At 36.6% G+C, this 16988-nt stretch overlaps 1 protein-coding gene across 9 annotated transcripts in view; it reads left to right on the forward strand.

Annotated features, from left to right (window-relative positions):
* The window catches only part of LOC307000411 (MSL complex subunit 3-like), a 240426-nt gene that overhangs the window by 133424 nt on the left and 90014 nt on the right, over window positions 1-16988 (forward strand). For all 9 annotated transcript variants that reach the window (XM_079615983.1, XM_079615985.1, XM_079615982.1 and 6 more), the window contains one exon: window positions 12157-12315. In XM_079615983.1, coding sequence (XP_079472109.1) covers window positions 12157-12315 — 159 coding nt within the window. The remainder of the gene's footprint in view (window positions 1-12156; window positions 12316-16988) is intronic.

Consider the following 16988-nt stretch of genomic DNA (forward strand, 5'->3'; position numbering starts at 1 on the left):
CCGGTACATTTTTTGGGAGGGTGGGTAGTCTCCTTTCTTTTTTGAGAGGACTTTTGATGGTCAAGGCTGAGCATTTTTTGTCTGTTCAGGTGTTGCTGTTGTTGTTTTCTTTTTACTTTTTTCCTTGTATTATTATTATTATTATTATTTTTGTGATCCTTTCTGTGTGTGTGTGTGTGGTGGATGTGGATGTGGGGTGGGGGTGGGGGTGGGTGGGGTGTGGGATGCCGACTCGGGCATTGACCTTACCAAAACTTGGTTCTTTACCAAATAATAATTTGTCTGGTTCCTTAATATTTATATGCAAAATTACAACTTGAATAAATATGAGTAGTATCAATGTTATGTCATGGAATGCACGAGGCCTTAATTCTCCCCAGAAGCGCATAAGCACTTTGAAGTTTCTTTACAGAAAGAATATCCACTTTGCTTTTATTCAAGAGTCACATTTTCTTGAAGCTGATGTACATAGATTTAAAAATAAGTACTATCATGTGATTGCTTCCTCTAGCTACACCAAGAAGAGTAAAGGTGTTCTTATAGCTGCAAAATGTAATCTAAATGATGCTATTCTGGGCACAGGGGGATCTGATGACGGTCGAATTACCTTCTGTAAAATAGTTTACAATGGTATCAAAATTGCATTGAGTGTTTACGCTCCAAATTGCTTCGACCAGCACTTTTATAACTCATTGGCTTCTATATTAACAGACCTCCCAGAGTTCCAGCTCTTAATAGGGGGAGACTTTAATGCTGTATGGCTTCATGATATTGACAGAACAGGGGTAACAGAAAGCAGAGATCAGCGACTGGCATCTATCGCATTGAAGAAACTATCTACTGATTATGGAGTGATTGATACATGGCGAATGATGAATCCTTCTTCCAGAGAATTTTCTTTTTTTTCATCTCGTCATAAATCTTTTTCAAGAATAGACTATATCTTTTCATCCAAAACTCTTTTTAATGACATTTGCAGCACTGAAATGACCCCAATAGCTTTATCCGATCATAGGACTGTTTTATGTAGTTTTTCATTAAAAGCTGGTCAATCTAGGGCAGTTCGTTGGCGTTTTAACACGTCTCTGCTCCAGAATGATGTATTTAAACGCGAGCTGGAGGCCGAGTTGGAGGAATTTATTAAAATAAATGGCCCATCAGTTGATGATCCACGAGTGCTATGGGATGCGGTTAAAGGGTGCATTAGGAATAAAACTATATCCTTTGCATCCTATCTTAATAAATCTAAAAAACATCGCATAAATTGCTTAGAGTCTGAAATCGCAGCTCTTGAACACGTAATGTTAAGTAATTCCTCTCCAGAAAATATCTATAAGCGACAGAAATTAATTGACGAACTTAGCAGCTTGTTTATAAGAGAAGCAGAATTTAATATCCATCGCACTAGGCAAGATCACTACTATAGCAGCGCTCGTCCCAGCCGTTTGCTCGCTTATAAATTAAGGAAAAATGATGATCTAGCAAAGATATCAGCTATAAGGACTAAAGAGGGGGATACCCCTTTCGTTTTGAGTTCTTTGCTCAGTCTTGAGTTGACTGTTGCAGTCCTGTTGACTAAACCTGTCCGTAAATTATTTCCAGAATATTTTTCCCCCTGTGATTGTTGCTTGTTACCAGCCTTTACCTACGTTTCTTGGATTACGAGTTTGCCTCCTGCTTCTGTATTATTCACTGATTCTGACTGATATAGTGGACTTTGACATTTGCCTGTATTGGTACTTAGTTTTTGCCTGTTCCTTGTTGGATACTTTTGCCCCACTTTTCAAGTAAAGCCCTTGAACTGAGTTATTGTCTCTGTCTCTACATTCTGAGTCAAAACACACCACCTTGTGGCACCAAGTGCTCCCGCCTGCTACACAGGAGAGCCGGGTTTGATTTCCAGTCGGACATAACAGTACTGGAGGCTTTGTCTCAACAGACTTTTGAGCCCCTAGGAAATATTTCCCTGAAGCTTCTGTCTTTCTCTGCTCCTGGTGATGTCAGCCAAACGTGTCATTGATTTGCATACACTCTGTTAATTTCTCGTGCACTAAATTCTCTCTTAGAAGACATAAGGGTTTTCTCAGGCCCAACCCGGCCTTTATGCCCAAATGCTTCCCACCGTTCACATGCGAGGTAATTGAGCTTTCCGCTTTTCACCCACCTCCTTTCTCCTCCACTGAAGATCAGAGGTTGAACGGTTTGTGTCCTATACACCTGGCGGGTTTAATTGGACAGGACTAGCTCTTTAAGAAGGAGCAACAAGCTTTTCATCTCTCAGAAGCCTCGTTCGTGCGTCCAGTTCACCCGAATGAGGCGAATTGAGCGTCTGGCGCAATACGTGCGTTACCCGCGAGTGATTTTATTTGGTGCTTTTTGTGCATTCACGTGTTTGACGCGAATTCGCGTCTGACGCCTGAATTGAAAAATCGGAACTTTGGCGTCAGTTCGCGCCGCTTTAACCAATCAGGAGCCTGCTTGCTGCCGTCACGTGGTGAAGTGACGTGATAAACGGGGGCAGGCCCGCTTTTTAGTTTATAATGTTATTTTATATGTTTGGCCTCAATAACTTATGTTTGTCCTCGATAAATTATTTTGTAATATGACTAAATGCCTGGTGTGGTTCTAATGTACAACAAACCAAATCTTTTATCACATAAAAATAATAATAATAATTTGTTATATTTATATAGCGCTTTTTCTGAGAACTCAAAGCACTTTACATAGAAGAGAGGGAATCTCCTCAACCACCACCAATGTGCAGCATCCACTTGGATGATGGGTCTCGGAGGGTCTGGTGGACCCAAGTACGGCGACGATGACCCCTACGCTGCTGTTCTGCTCTCCAGAGCAAACACAGAGCGGTAACTGTCTCGATGAATGCTCGCTCAAACAGACAACCGCCTAGCACTTGCCCCTCCCACAAAAAGCGGATTTCGCCTTCAAACGCTTGCGCTTTTTTGGCCGAAAAAGAAAAAAGGCTGAAAATATAAGCCGAAAATATACCGCCTCGATCAGGTTTCAAGAGCGGGTCTTTTCTGCTCTGTGTATGCGCCGCGCTCTCCATTCCGTGTGTGTTTCGGCGCGCTGCACTCTCTGTTCAATGTTCCGCTCCGTGTTTGTGCTGCGGGTTCTGCTCTGTCGTTCACAGCCCAAATGCTCTAATCATGTACCGATCACGCACTGGAAAAGCAAAGTCAGCTCAAATAACGTGAAATTTCTCAGTAGTAGACTTTGGTTTGCAATAGCCCTACTGAGCTGGTATAGCCATGCTGGGCAACAATGGTAAAACTTACCTGCTCTGATCACATGCACTGGTAATAGCTTTGTAGGACTATACTTTATTTTGATAATTAGTAATAAAAAATCTCTTAAATCTGAGTATGTTGCATAGAGCTGTATGAAGAATATTATATTGATAAATTGATGTTTAATATTATTTGAATATAGGGCTATTTTCTGTTCCTTTTTTTCTGTGTTGTTTAATTTAATTAGGTGATTATACATTTAAATATTTATGATTACAAGCTTGGGAGAAATGTGATTAATTGCAATTAATTACAGCAAATTGTGTAATTATTAGTTATTTTTTTTTAATCGATTCCCAGCCCTAGAAAAAACTAAATTCTCTGAAATAAGGCCAGAAAACATATTCAATTTGTCCACATGACTTTTGAAAACTATTTTTTTTTAGCCTAGAGTTTTTGCTTCAAAATGATGTGAAAATCATCCTGCCTACTTTATTACTATTTTTTATGTTTTTAAAAGAAGTCTCATGCTCATCAAACCTGCATTTATGTGATCAAAGTAAATACAGTAATACAGTGATACAGTAATATTGTGACATATTACAATTTAAAATAATGGTTTTCTATTTTAATATACTTAAAAATATAACTTATTTCTGTGATGCAAATCTTCAGTGTTACATGATCCTTCAAAAATCATTCTAATATGCTGATTTATTATCAATGTTGGAAACTGCTGTGCTGCTTCATATTTTTTTATAACCTGTGATACTTTTTTCAGGATTCTTTGGTTAATAAATTAAGTACAAATTTATGAAAATTCAGCTTTGCATCAAAATAATATTTTACACTACATTCAAATAGAAAAGCATTATTTAAAACTTTACCGTATTTTTCGGACTATAAGTCACACTTTTTTTGGTACTATATGGTTATCCGGACCCCACAATGGCCTACCCCTAACCCCGCCCCTAAACCTACCCGTCACTGGGGTTAAGACCAATCATATGATGGCCTACCCCTAACCCCGCCCCTAAATCTAGCCGTCACTGGGGTTAATACCAATCAGGGTTGACTATACGGGACTAAAAGACACATGTGTGGTCCGGATAACCGTATAGTTCCCTTTTTTTCATTGTTTGACTGGTCCTGCGACTTATAGTCAGGTACAACTTGTATATCAAAATTAATTCATACTGACTGAGATGAACCAAGAGAAAACATTACCGTCTACAGCCGCGAGAGGGCGCTCTAGTTGGCGGAGTTGTTCAGAAGCGACACCGAGGAAGAATTCAATGGATTCAGTGTTGTGGAATGAGATCGCGGGAGCTTGGTGAACTTGCTTACTGGTAACTTGCTTGTTGGACTCGCTGGCTAATGTTAATTTAGCCTATTCAGCCTCCTAGGTATATTTTCTTTATGCTATTGTGTAGCTGAATAACTGTTAATGTGTTACGTTAACATACCGGACACCTATTCAGCCTGTTGTTCTGTGTGCTATTGTGTAGTTGAATAACTTGCCTTTCCATACTAAATGTCTGGTCTTGGTCTTGGATTTTGTGAAATAAATGTCTTAAATAAATGTGACTTATAGTTCATTGCTATTTATATATGTTTTTTTCCTCTTCATGACGCATTTTTTGACTGATGCGATTTATACTCCCGGAGCAACTTATAGTCCGGAAAATTGATTTATTTTGATCAAATAAATGGAGGCTTGATGAGCTTAAGAGACTTAATTCAAAAACATTAATTCAAATAGTAATGTGTCCAAAGTTTTGACCGGTTCTGTATTTATCATCTGAGCATAAATAGAGTAGAATAGAATAGAATGAGACATTTATATAGCGCTTTCATGTACAGTAGGTAGTCAACCAGAATGCCTATTACCGCCGTGCCAGCCATAAAATGGCTATAGAACATTTTTTTTAGGACAGAAAAATATAATCATAATTAAAAAATAGAGACGAAAACAATATAGCCTTTATTTCATATTGTAGCCTACGCCTAGACGTCGGTGGGCGACATAAGCCATATTGCCCGTTGGGAGCAGCGTGATAAAAAAAATAAAAATACTACTAATAATAACAAAAATAACAAACTAAAATAAATTAGGTCCAATGAAGCTGATTATTTTTTTACTAATCTATTGAGGAATGAGACGAATGAAGAGCGCTTCTCTGGAGAACACTGGAGAAACCGGGCATTTCTCAGTGAGTAAATTCATGGCCGAGTGGTAGAACCGCTGAAAAAGATGCATTCCAACAGGTTTTATCGTAGTTTTTGTCCAACTCCATTGAGTTGTATTGGATTCGCTGTGTGAGGTACGGTATTACTCCGCCGCGGGAAACGGAAATGGGGTTGTTTGTATGCTTTTTGTTGTCTTATGCAGTCGCGGACGCGGTATCGTAGGCTAAGCTATCTAAACAGCGATCTTCTGCTTCTTCTGTGTATATGCCCGTGGTTTGCTTGCAATTGGCAAAGGTGCATTATCGCCACCAACTGGGCTGGAGTTTCTATTATTCAAGCTCTCAACGGAAGAATCACGGGTGTGACGCGTTTGGAAAAATAGGTCCACAGTTTTACAACTAATGGTAAAACACCCGTTGGAATGCATCTTTTTCTGCGATTTTTGAGTGAGCATACCAGTGAACAGCCCTGACCACTCGGTGAGTTTCACGTCTTTTTAAACGAAAGTTTAATGTGTTTTAGGGAGGAATGTTCCAGTGCACATAGACAACCAGAGTTGGGGGGAGAAAGCGAAATAAACCTAAAATTCTCGTGTCCAAATTTTAATCTTAACTGTTCTATTTCATCAGATACGATCTGTAAACAGGGCTTTAAGTGTAAAATACCGAACTTGTCCTTTAATGCAGACAAACAAACAAACAACTTTTTTTTTTATATAGGATAGCCTCTTTTTTTTTTTGGTTCCCTGTAGCCTATATAAAGAGTTTTTAAAAACATGGTTTTAAACAAGGTGCGATTTGCCATGGTGGATGGGGATTTCCTTCTGGTCTAAACATCCCTGCTTCTGCTGAATTATTTTAACCCCCCCTCCCTCCACAGTAATCAATGCTATAAATTACTTCACCAATAGACCATATAAAATCTATAAAATAAAGATATGCAACAGGCACGTTTAAACGACAAACAATAAAATCAGAACCAGTTTCAGTTACGTTCATGGTTCCAGTGGCCTTAATACATGCACGGCTTTTCAAAATGTCACAAAGCATTTAGAGATTATTTTGAATGAAATATTGAAGTTTATAATTAAGTATTTTGGCACACCACGCCGAGTGGCGGTATCCATTGTTCTAAAGTCGGGTTTTATTCTGGCATGGTAAATTAGTGTTCGGCAGACGCGGCGGCGCGTTCGTTTGGATTTATTTTTCTCATAACAGCTAAAATAACTTAGGCCCTAATAGGCTACTCCGTATTTTTTTTAGAGTAGAGTAGCCTACATCGTTCATAACGGTAAACTTTTATTCATATTAGGCTAACGACAAAAGTTTATCTGTCGTCTCTGTCTCCGGGAACTGCGCGTCACAAAAATGAACCGAAAGCCACTTGCCTCCGCTCAGTCACAATAAGAAATCGGCTATGTCTAAAGCCTTTAAATGTCTGAATATTTAATAAATGTTATCTGATTAGGTAATCCGTATGAAACCAAGAGGATCTACTCAGACATGTTTAGCTCTCATTTGACCGCTTCCCAATGAGGAACGGACAAAGGGTGAAAATCTCGTTATAATTAAATGTAGTCTAGGCTAAATCGCCCTGAATTAAATTGTAACAGTTCAGATAATTTATTTGTCGAAATGTTGCGATATTGTTTCATTTAAGTTCATCATTATTCTATAAATGTTACTTAGTTTTAGCAGCAGCACCACGAAGCACTGTGGTTCGAGATTTATATAAACAAAATAATAATTCACAAATCGCGCACCCTGGTTGTAAGGATCCAAAGATCCCCGTGGAATTTAACATTGAGTTGAACATTTTGTTCATGACAACAAATGAACATGCGTTTGAAGATTGTATTTAGTTTTGCTTGGAAAAAACTGGCCGAAACAGAGGTAGTGTTTTATTTCTTCAATTATTGAAATAATTAAATGTTTAGTAGGCTAATAAACTTTTATGACAGAAATATATGTAGCCTAAATAATTAAATTCTTTCATTATCAACACTTTAATAGCCTAATGCTAATGTCTAGAATTAAGTGTGAATTGCGAATTCTCTTTTTGTTTTAAGCCGGTCTCAAACTCAGATAGCCTGTGGGGGGTTGGGGGTTCAGGAGGTGTTTCATATGGAGAGTGAGCCTGATGAGCAGGCAAAGGCAAAATACTTTTAAAGATAAATCTCTCGATGTGTCCAAATGTAGGCCCTATATCCTATTAAATTATTAATATTGTAGTTTTATGTATTGTATTTAAAGGTTTTTCACATACAATTTCAGTTGAAGTGTTCAACCCATTTGTTTCAACAGGTTTTGTAGAGTTTTAAAATGTTTGAGCAGTGTGTTTGTCAATAATTTGGCATTATCTAAACATGAACTATTGATGAAATGCGTTCTTGCCAACTAAACGAGTGCGAGTGAGCAGCAGATGCAGAGCTCTTTTATTCGCGATCCACCTCGTTTTATTGTACGGTGAATTCAACAAGGCATTCTGTGTCTTTGAAGCAACAAAGGCTCATTTTTTGTGATTTGTATGGATGACACACCGCGACATACAGTATTATCAGCTGTATGATGTGTTTTAATCCTGAAATGTTTAATTTCGAGAGAGATCCGGCGCGCGCAGTGCAGGGAGACTAAATAAACTATAATAAAAGCGATCCAACGCGAGAGAGAAGCAAAGAAAAACGCATGATCTTAATTTGTTGCTATTTTCCTTTTGTAGACTAGCCTACTGTTTTAATTGTTTATTTAGCTGCAATTTCTTTGGCAATAAAAATTAAACATGTCGCAATAATAAGATTCTGTGTTTCTTACTTAGAAAATAAACTCTAACTCGATGCAACCCTGTTTTAAATAAATAAACTGCCCCCGACACTTTATTTAAACCTTGAAATGTCCAGGATCTGTTTTTAAAAAGGTCTTCCTTTGCTATGGCGGGTATCAATGTCAGTCATCTCAATTTCGTGAATGATTCACAAAACAATAATTTAGCAGATTAAAGACTAGCTTCATCATTTTCATTTTCTGACGCGATCGGCTGACAATCTTCCTTCATCAGTTTTGTCGTCTGTGCAGTTGCTCTACTGGAATGCAGCAAATTTATGTTGTAATGTGCCATTGATAATTAAACAAAACGCTTGACTTTAATAAACAGTTACCTATCTAAGCATCAAGAATGGTAAAACATAAACGCTATAGGCCAACAGCATGTAGGCTACAATGAGATTCGATCTCGGATCGCTTGAAGTTCTTTGCGGCTCATGTTGTTGCGTTCTCCACAGAGCTATCGTCGGACCGCTGTTAAGATTACGTTTTATACTCTTCCAAAGCCTCATTGATGTAGCCAGGGCCGTTTGAAGGAATTTGGGGGCCCCAAGCAAAATGGACATGGAGGCCCCCCTACCCCCCGCATGCAGTATGATAGTTAATTATTCTTTAGTTAATTTTCATTTAACTGTTAGCAAACAGTCTTTTTACTGTTAACAAACAACAAAATTATAATTAAATGTTTACTAATTATTAGTAGTGCTGTAAATTAACAGTTTATTATAACACACATTATATCTATCATATAATATATTAGGTATCGGGTAATGATTAAAAAATGTTGGTAAACCTTTAAGAAACCATTTTTAAAACATCTATAAACCAGATATTCCTAACACTTTGTTAAGGGTTACTAGTTGGTTTGTAAACTGTCTATAAACATTATCTGGATGTTATTATAAAGTTGCAACAGATGACTATAATACCTTGTTAAATAGTTAATAAACAGTACCAGTAAAACATGTGGGTTGTCCTGATACTGTACTTCAAAATGTAACAGTGTAAAGATTGCCACACAGAATAAAGTAACTGTTCAAGATCCATTGGTAACTTATAAATATGTCATATTTGCATAAACTGTACTACCGTATATCCCGACACTAGCACATTAAGATAAGCTATGAAAAAATAATGTTCCTCTGCCTCTTTCTGGTTAAATAATGTTTATAGATGAGTTACAAAGAATTTATTATGTAAAAAGACTGTTTGCTAACAGTTAAATGACAATTAACTAAAGATTAAATAACTAACAATTTACCATCTATTAATGATGGTTATTATAAAGTGTTACTGAAAAGATATGTTAGCATTTCCATATTTTGATATTAGAAGGGAAGGGATGCAGCTGCTTTCACAACTAACGTTAATGCTTAAAAACATCCCAAGCTAATGTTTGATGCACGGACTTTATTGTGTGGTTTTCCTAACCCCCATAAATAAATTATCACAGTGGAATAGTTAGTATAGCATGCTATGCCACTTTCATCAAAACCTATTACAAGCTATAGAAATGTCATGTCAATAAATACGATAAACCGTGATTCTGGAACAGATCTGCGTCTTCCTTATCCCGTTAAAAAACATATTACAGTTTGTAACCATATTCCGTCCGTTCGAATAAAAAGTTGCACTAACTGTTCGTTACCAGCAGCATTTGCCGTCAGGCAGGTAACGTTAGCTAACATAAACATATTTTTGCTAGCCTACCTGCTGCAAAATTACACCACTTGTACAAGACAAGTAGAGCTATTTTATCCAGTGTAATTTATCACTTACCACTATCTTGTTTTTCTTTTTCTTTTCTGGTTTCCTGAAGCATAATTCCGCTTCATTATGACTACCGAGGAGGTTTTGTATTTTGCCGGCAGCAGAGATCGCGTGGTTGGCTGGCTGCTGTCAGCGACTACTGAGAGCATGTAGTGCTCCCTTGAGGGGTATCCCGATAACAGTGTCATTGCACTTTACTGCATTGACTATCAAAGGGGCGCTCACACAGTTTGTCGTTGCATTTTATTCTTAACCAGTCGTTGTCTTGGGGCCCCAGGCCAGCTCGGGGCCCCAAGCAATTGCTTGGTTTGCTTGCCTTGTCGCGACGGGCCTGGATGTAGCCTAATATATTTCTATTGCAATGTTTTGTTGAAATGTTTTAATTATTAATTAAATGTATTAAATTTAATTTCAGTATTTTGATTATGAATTCGTTTAACTACATGTTTCACTTGAATTGATCTGATACAACATTTCAATCACTCTCAATGAGCCGCGACGCGGCAGCAGATTACGCAATAGAGAGAATAAACTGACACTTTTCAAAGTCTGCGATTGTAGCGCCTCTTAGTGGTAGCTAAGGTAGCAAATACACCACCGCAATTTTACCGCAGCGGTAAAAGTATTATTCTGGTTGAGTACCAACTGTACTACTGTACACCCAAAGCACTTTACAATCCAGTTAGGGGGTCTCTCGTCGACCACCACCAGTGTGCAGCATCCACTTTGATGATGCGATGGCAGCCACAGGACAACGGCGCCAGTGCGCTCACCACACACCAGATACAGGTGGAGAGACGAGAGAGAGTGATAGAGCCAATTCAATGGATGGGGATTATTAGGAGGCCATGATTAGTAAGGGCCAAATGGGTGGCATGTGGCCAGGACAACGGGGTTACACCCCTACTCTTTATGAGAAATGCCATGGGATTTTTAATGACCACAGAGAGTCAGGACCTCGGTTTAACGTCTCATCCGAAGGATGAAAAGGAAATATGCGAACAAATGCTTCATTGATGTGGCACTAGGCTATTTTAACACTTCATAATCTGTCCAAAACAGGCCAAAGAAATCTTGTCTAAACATTCATATTACATCTGACATTTTATGTGCCGTATTTGTTATATTATAGAGCCTATAAATGTTTATTTTCCATAAACAGAGAACATTGGTTGTCGATTTTACTTGCATTATTTAAAACCTGACATTTCAACGTTTCTTTAGACATGTCACATGTTTGTGTGGCAAGAATTTGCCAAGTTACAGGTAATTTTCTGATGATTATCAGAATCGACTTCATAGAGAGAGCGATGGCAGATCACGCATCATGTTTGTTGTCTTATTTTGCAAAAAGCACAACATTTAGTTTTTATTGTGTGTACACAAAAGTAGACACTTAACAGTTTTGAATGATGACAACACTTACCTGTATTACTAAAATCTATGGAGTATTTTGAGTCCCTTTCGCACTAACAAGAAACCAGCCGACCACATGGGTTTTAACAGATAAACCTCACGCTTTTATTTCATTGTTTTTAACTTGTTTTTTTCAGTGTTGTTTTTAATTAGATTTTTAACAGTTAGCCTCGTACATTCAGTTTAACTACATAAAGTTAAAGAAGGTAACTTTTATCATTCAACTGAATTGTACACATGTTTAAACACGTACCTTATTTTCTTTGTTCATGCATTAAATGCATGGCCTTGAAAGTGAGCATGTAGCTTACTAAAGTATTTACTTTGACTCCTCAGGTAATGTCAGTGGTATGACCCATTTCAGATGTAGCCAAAATTACAATAACAGTGGCTTCATATAAATATATTTTAATTGTTTGATCAAAATTATTGCTAGGGACAATTCAGTAGTTACTGGATATTGTTAGGGAAATGTTCTTAGCGTGGGGAACATTCTGTTGCGGTTTACTGATGCTTACTCACGTTGTGACAACCCCCCTCACCCATGACTGTTTTCACGATACAGTACGGCTTCTCATTCTATCCAGATGCATACATTTGTCTTTCTAACCTCTTATGTGAAGAGATGCCATTTGATACAAGTCTACTTGAAATTTTACATACATTTCTCAGATCTTGAAGCTAAGTGGGCTTTCTTTGTTCTTCCATTACAGTGAGGAGCTCTGTAAAGAAATGGTGGATGGTTTGAGGATCACGTTCGACTTTACCCTTCCACTTATCCTACTGTACCCAAATGAACAAGCTCAGTTCAAAAAAATCAGCTCCTCCAAGTTCTTCCAGCCAATTACTGACAGCGCAGCCTGCACTAGTAGGTAAGAGAGTTAACTTTTGGTCAAATGTTCTGAAGACATCAGTTTGTTTTTAAATGTCTTAATTTAATTTATTTCCAAATTGAATGTTAATTTTTTACTTTTTTATGGTTCACAAATGTTTTATCAAATTAAAGGAAATAAAAAATTTTTACGCCTGCTGCACCCATGGTACGGCCGCACAGTTCCTTGATTCTTACGCCGGAATGAGAGTAGTTCCTAGCCATATAGGCTTGGAAAATCGTAACTTTTCATTTTCCGTCGATCTTAGTACACGGTTTAACTACAGAAGAGTCAAGTTTTAAATAGGAAAAATATTGAAACTCGTTGGTCATTTGGAAAGAAATGCTAATGGTCCCATCAGAATCAATGATCTATGCTAAGCTATGCTAAAACTGGTACCGTCAGAACCGGAGTTCGGCTGAATGGATTCGAAAATGGTAAAACTCAACTGTTTAACTCTGGGGGAGTTGTAAAATGAGCCTATTTCCAAAAAAAGTGGAGTATCCCTTTAACACCTGATTCAGCTCATTAGGTGAATAGGTGAGAGTTCAATTAACTGTGAAGTGTGTCATATTAAAAAAACATACAAAATGTAACGAGTGGTGGGTCCCCAGGACCAGGATTGAAAACCAGTGTTGTACAGGATCTTGGATTTGACTCATTTATACTATGATCTGGGGTTGCCATGATTCCAGATCTTTAGTAAATAATACAAATGCCTTGTCACCTTAGTTATGTCTCACTGTACAGTTAGTCACCTTTATTTATATTGTGCTTTATACAATACAGATTGTTTCAAAGCAGCTTTACAGTGATAACAGTTAACCCTCTGGGGTCTGAGGTGTTTTCTGGGTCCTGGAGGTGTTCTGACATGCCCTAACATTTGTGCTTATTTCTGTTACTTGTGACATTTTCATGGCTAAAGTCTTATTACACTGTATTCAGAACAAACTCTGCTACAATAATATGTCAGCAGCATGTATGTAAAAGTTTGTAGTTTTGAGATAATAACATTTATGCGTGGTTTGTGAAAATGACAAAAAAAAGTCACTGAAATAAGGTCATGAAACCCAAACTGATTATTTCTTCACAAGACTTTTGAAAATTGTATCACGTAGCCTATAATATTTGCTCCAAAACTATGTGAAAATCACCTTGACTACTCATTCAGTTAAGACAATATATTGATTTAAAATTTGTAAGACATGTCTTGTGTAAGAAAGCTTTATGCGAGTAGGCGTAAACCACCCCATGAATATTGATTGTTTCACACCTGAGAGAGACAAAGAGCTTCCCATAATGACCCTATTAGGAGCTCTCAGGCACTATCATTATGAGGAATCTTGAACAAAGAATGAGGAGATTTAAAAAAGAATGGCTTTTTGATTGTTTGGTTTTATTTACAACACAGCATAATCCAAAGATACACAACAAATGGCAAAAAAAGCACATTGGTTAAGTCTCTGTCTTTAGTTCAGTGTGTTAAATAGTCACACACATTTGTGCCATTCCTGAAACATAGTGCATACCTGTCATTTCCCAGGTGTTTGATTTTTCACTTTACCATGTTCTGTTCATTTTGAAGTCAGCAGGACTAAAAATAAAATAAAAAGCTGTGAACATGCTGATATCAAGAGAAACTAGGGATGCACGATTTTGTGAATACATTTTAGATTTGTTCTGGTTAAAATTGCTTTTTAAAATGTATCAAATACATATTATTAACCTTCTGGGGACCAAGGTGTTTTTGGGGTCCTTGAGATGTTCTGACATGCCCTGACATTTGTGATTTTTTTCAATTGCTTATAAACATATTAATGGCAAAGGTGTAATTACACTCTATTTAGCACAAACAGGGCTACCATAATATGTGAGCAACATGCATGAACATGTTTGTATTTTTGAGAGAATAATGTTTATGCATGGTTATTCAAAAAACAAAAAAATTAAAGTGTCTGAAATTACGTCACAAAACACATAGTACATATGTTTTAACAATACTTTTGAGTAATGGATGTTGTCGCCTAGAGTTTTTCCTTCAAAATGATCTGAAAATCATCTTGCCTAATTATTCACATTAAACAATACATTGATTTACATTTTGTAAAACACTTTTTGTTTGGGAAGGCAATATGCGCAGGGGCGTGGGCAATCCAACACCATGATGAATAGCCCTCAGACGGTCCTCTGTCGTTTCTGACCGAAATATTTTCTGTTTTGAATTTTAAAAAATCACAGCTTCATCGGAATCTTACGAAATTACGGAATGTGACTTTTATGGTATTATGTATGTGAACAAACAAAAATATTTAGGTCATGATCCGAGCATGCTAAGTGGTCGTAAAAAAAGTCACACTTGTGGTCTTTGGTCAAAAATGACCCCCATAGGAAATGAATGGGAAATTGACAAAAACACAAAAATTCACCCAAAAAATTGTCACAATTTTTTTTTTTTTTTTAAGTACACAGCAGTAAAGGGGTGACGCTCTAAAACATCAAGAGAAAAAAAAAATAGAAAAAAAATTAAATAAAAAAAAATGTCATGATTTTTTTTTTATTATATTAAAAAATATATATATTTATATTAAACATCATTATATCACTAAGCCATGATGACATATTAGGTGGATTGTGTGATTTCCACTCTAGAATAATATTTCTAGGCAAGCTTCTCTTTCTAACACAATGTTTAGGTTTGACTAATCATAATGCAAAAACTAACCCTTTAAATCACTATTTCTAAAAATATATATATCCAAAACTTGATAAGAAATATTTTTTGAGATTGTTTAAATATATATTTAAATCCATAAAAAAATTATAATAATGTGTTCATAAACAGCTGGGGAAGTCACATGCCTCTCCATAGAGTGCTGTTTATGCCATCTAGTGGTTACAACATGGTTCTACGCTTTCTCTCCATACTCTCACCAGATGGCGCTAATCTGCTTCAACCATTTTTTTTTTGAAGGCCTAGACTCTATATTAAACTAAAGTACTGCATAAAAAAAATAAAAATAATAAATTATACATTTTTGTATTATTTTCAATGGCAAAAATAGACCATAAATATTAATAAATTCAATAAAATTCTCTCAAAATACAAAATTAAAAAGAAAAAATATTATAGAACAAAAATAAATTGCATTGGTTTTACTGGGATGGAGGAAATTCAATTCAATTTTAGGTGTCCGGTCACTTCTGACCGGGAAGGCCCAGGAGGTGACTCCGAAACGAAGACCGTCTGAGGGATATTAAGTGGTTCACACCTGAGAAGACAATGGCCTGCTTAATGACCCCGCGCATAATGAGCTTGCATAATGAGCCTTTCATTCAGGTGTGTCACACACGAAAGAATGTGAGGACAAAATAAATAAATATATATATAATCCAAATATAAATTAAAGTCAAAAGCACATTTTTAGTACATAGTCATACCTGGAAACAAATCTTGTTCAAATAGGGGTATATGAGCCATTCTACAGAATTGGTTCAAAGTTAGATTTGGAAACTACTTTTTTTTTTCACAATTTTTTTTTATACATGCAAATTGTATTATATCCAAGCTAAACATTTCTAGTAATTGAGCAGTTAATTCTCATACTGTATTTTCAGAAAGTTTTGGAATACATCCTCTGCCCAAATGTTTCACTAATAAAAAACAATTATAAATAATTTAACGAGAAGGCTTATATTGACCTATAAAGATTATTTTACAGCTACCTTTTAAATATATTTTTTGCTATTTTATTAAAAAGTGTTCACATGTAAATCAACAACAATTACAATTTTAACAATATTTCAAGTGTAATCTTTCTTTTTTTTAAAGTATCATACATATTTCAAAGTTAAGGATTCATTAGTTTGATATAGCCTAACGTTACATTGGAACAAACACTATAACATCTTAGTTGATGAGTTTAGTTTTGACAAAACATACTATATATTTAACATATGAGCAGAAAATGGTTAACAAAATCTTATTTGATGTCTATTTTACAGTAAAAACTTTATAGTCTATCCAAAACTATAGTCACAACAGCGCCCATTATATGCCGTTCATTCATCACACACAGAAACGCGATTCATAAGCAGTCTTTTTTGGGGTTTACAGATACTATTCCATATCGCGATTAGAACAAAGCATATAAAGCCGCGTTTCCACCGAAATTACCCGGAACAATTTGTCCCTGGAACTTTTTTCCCAGGAACTTTTTTTGCCCCAGACCGGTTGTTTTCTGCGTTTACACCGCGGTCTAAAGTACCGGGAAGATTATAAACAGCGAGCGACTACTCCTCCCAGTCTGGACGGACAGTAATCAGTTTTGAGCGCCACCCACATTATAATAAATATGGAGGAGATTCAAACTGTGCTGCAGTTGTTTGTGATGTATTGGTTTACTAACGAGGTAATTAACAAAACGGCAGAAAAGAGACGAGCACTGATACAAAAGCGTGTTCAGAAAGCTCGTAATGCTATAAAATTAGACATTGACTGTGAGACGGCTGGGACGAACGCGCAGAAAATTTCCTGTTACACAAATACGCTTAATAAAGCCTGAACCTCGTCGTCGGTCCAGTTGTGTGTTTTTTTTAATTAAATTCCATATTTGCAGACAGAACTCTCACTGCATGAAGCCACGAACCGCAATAGATTTTAAAAATGCTGGTTA

The sequence above is a fragment of the Phoxinus phoxinus genome (genome assembly GCF_949152265.1).
Source record: "Phoxinus phoxinus genome assembly, chromosome: 6".
NCBI classification, from domain to species: Eukaryota; Metazoa; Chordata; class Actinopteri; order Cypriniformes; family Leuciscidae; genus Phoxinus; species Phoxinus phoxinus.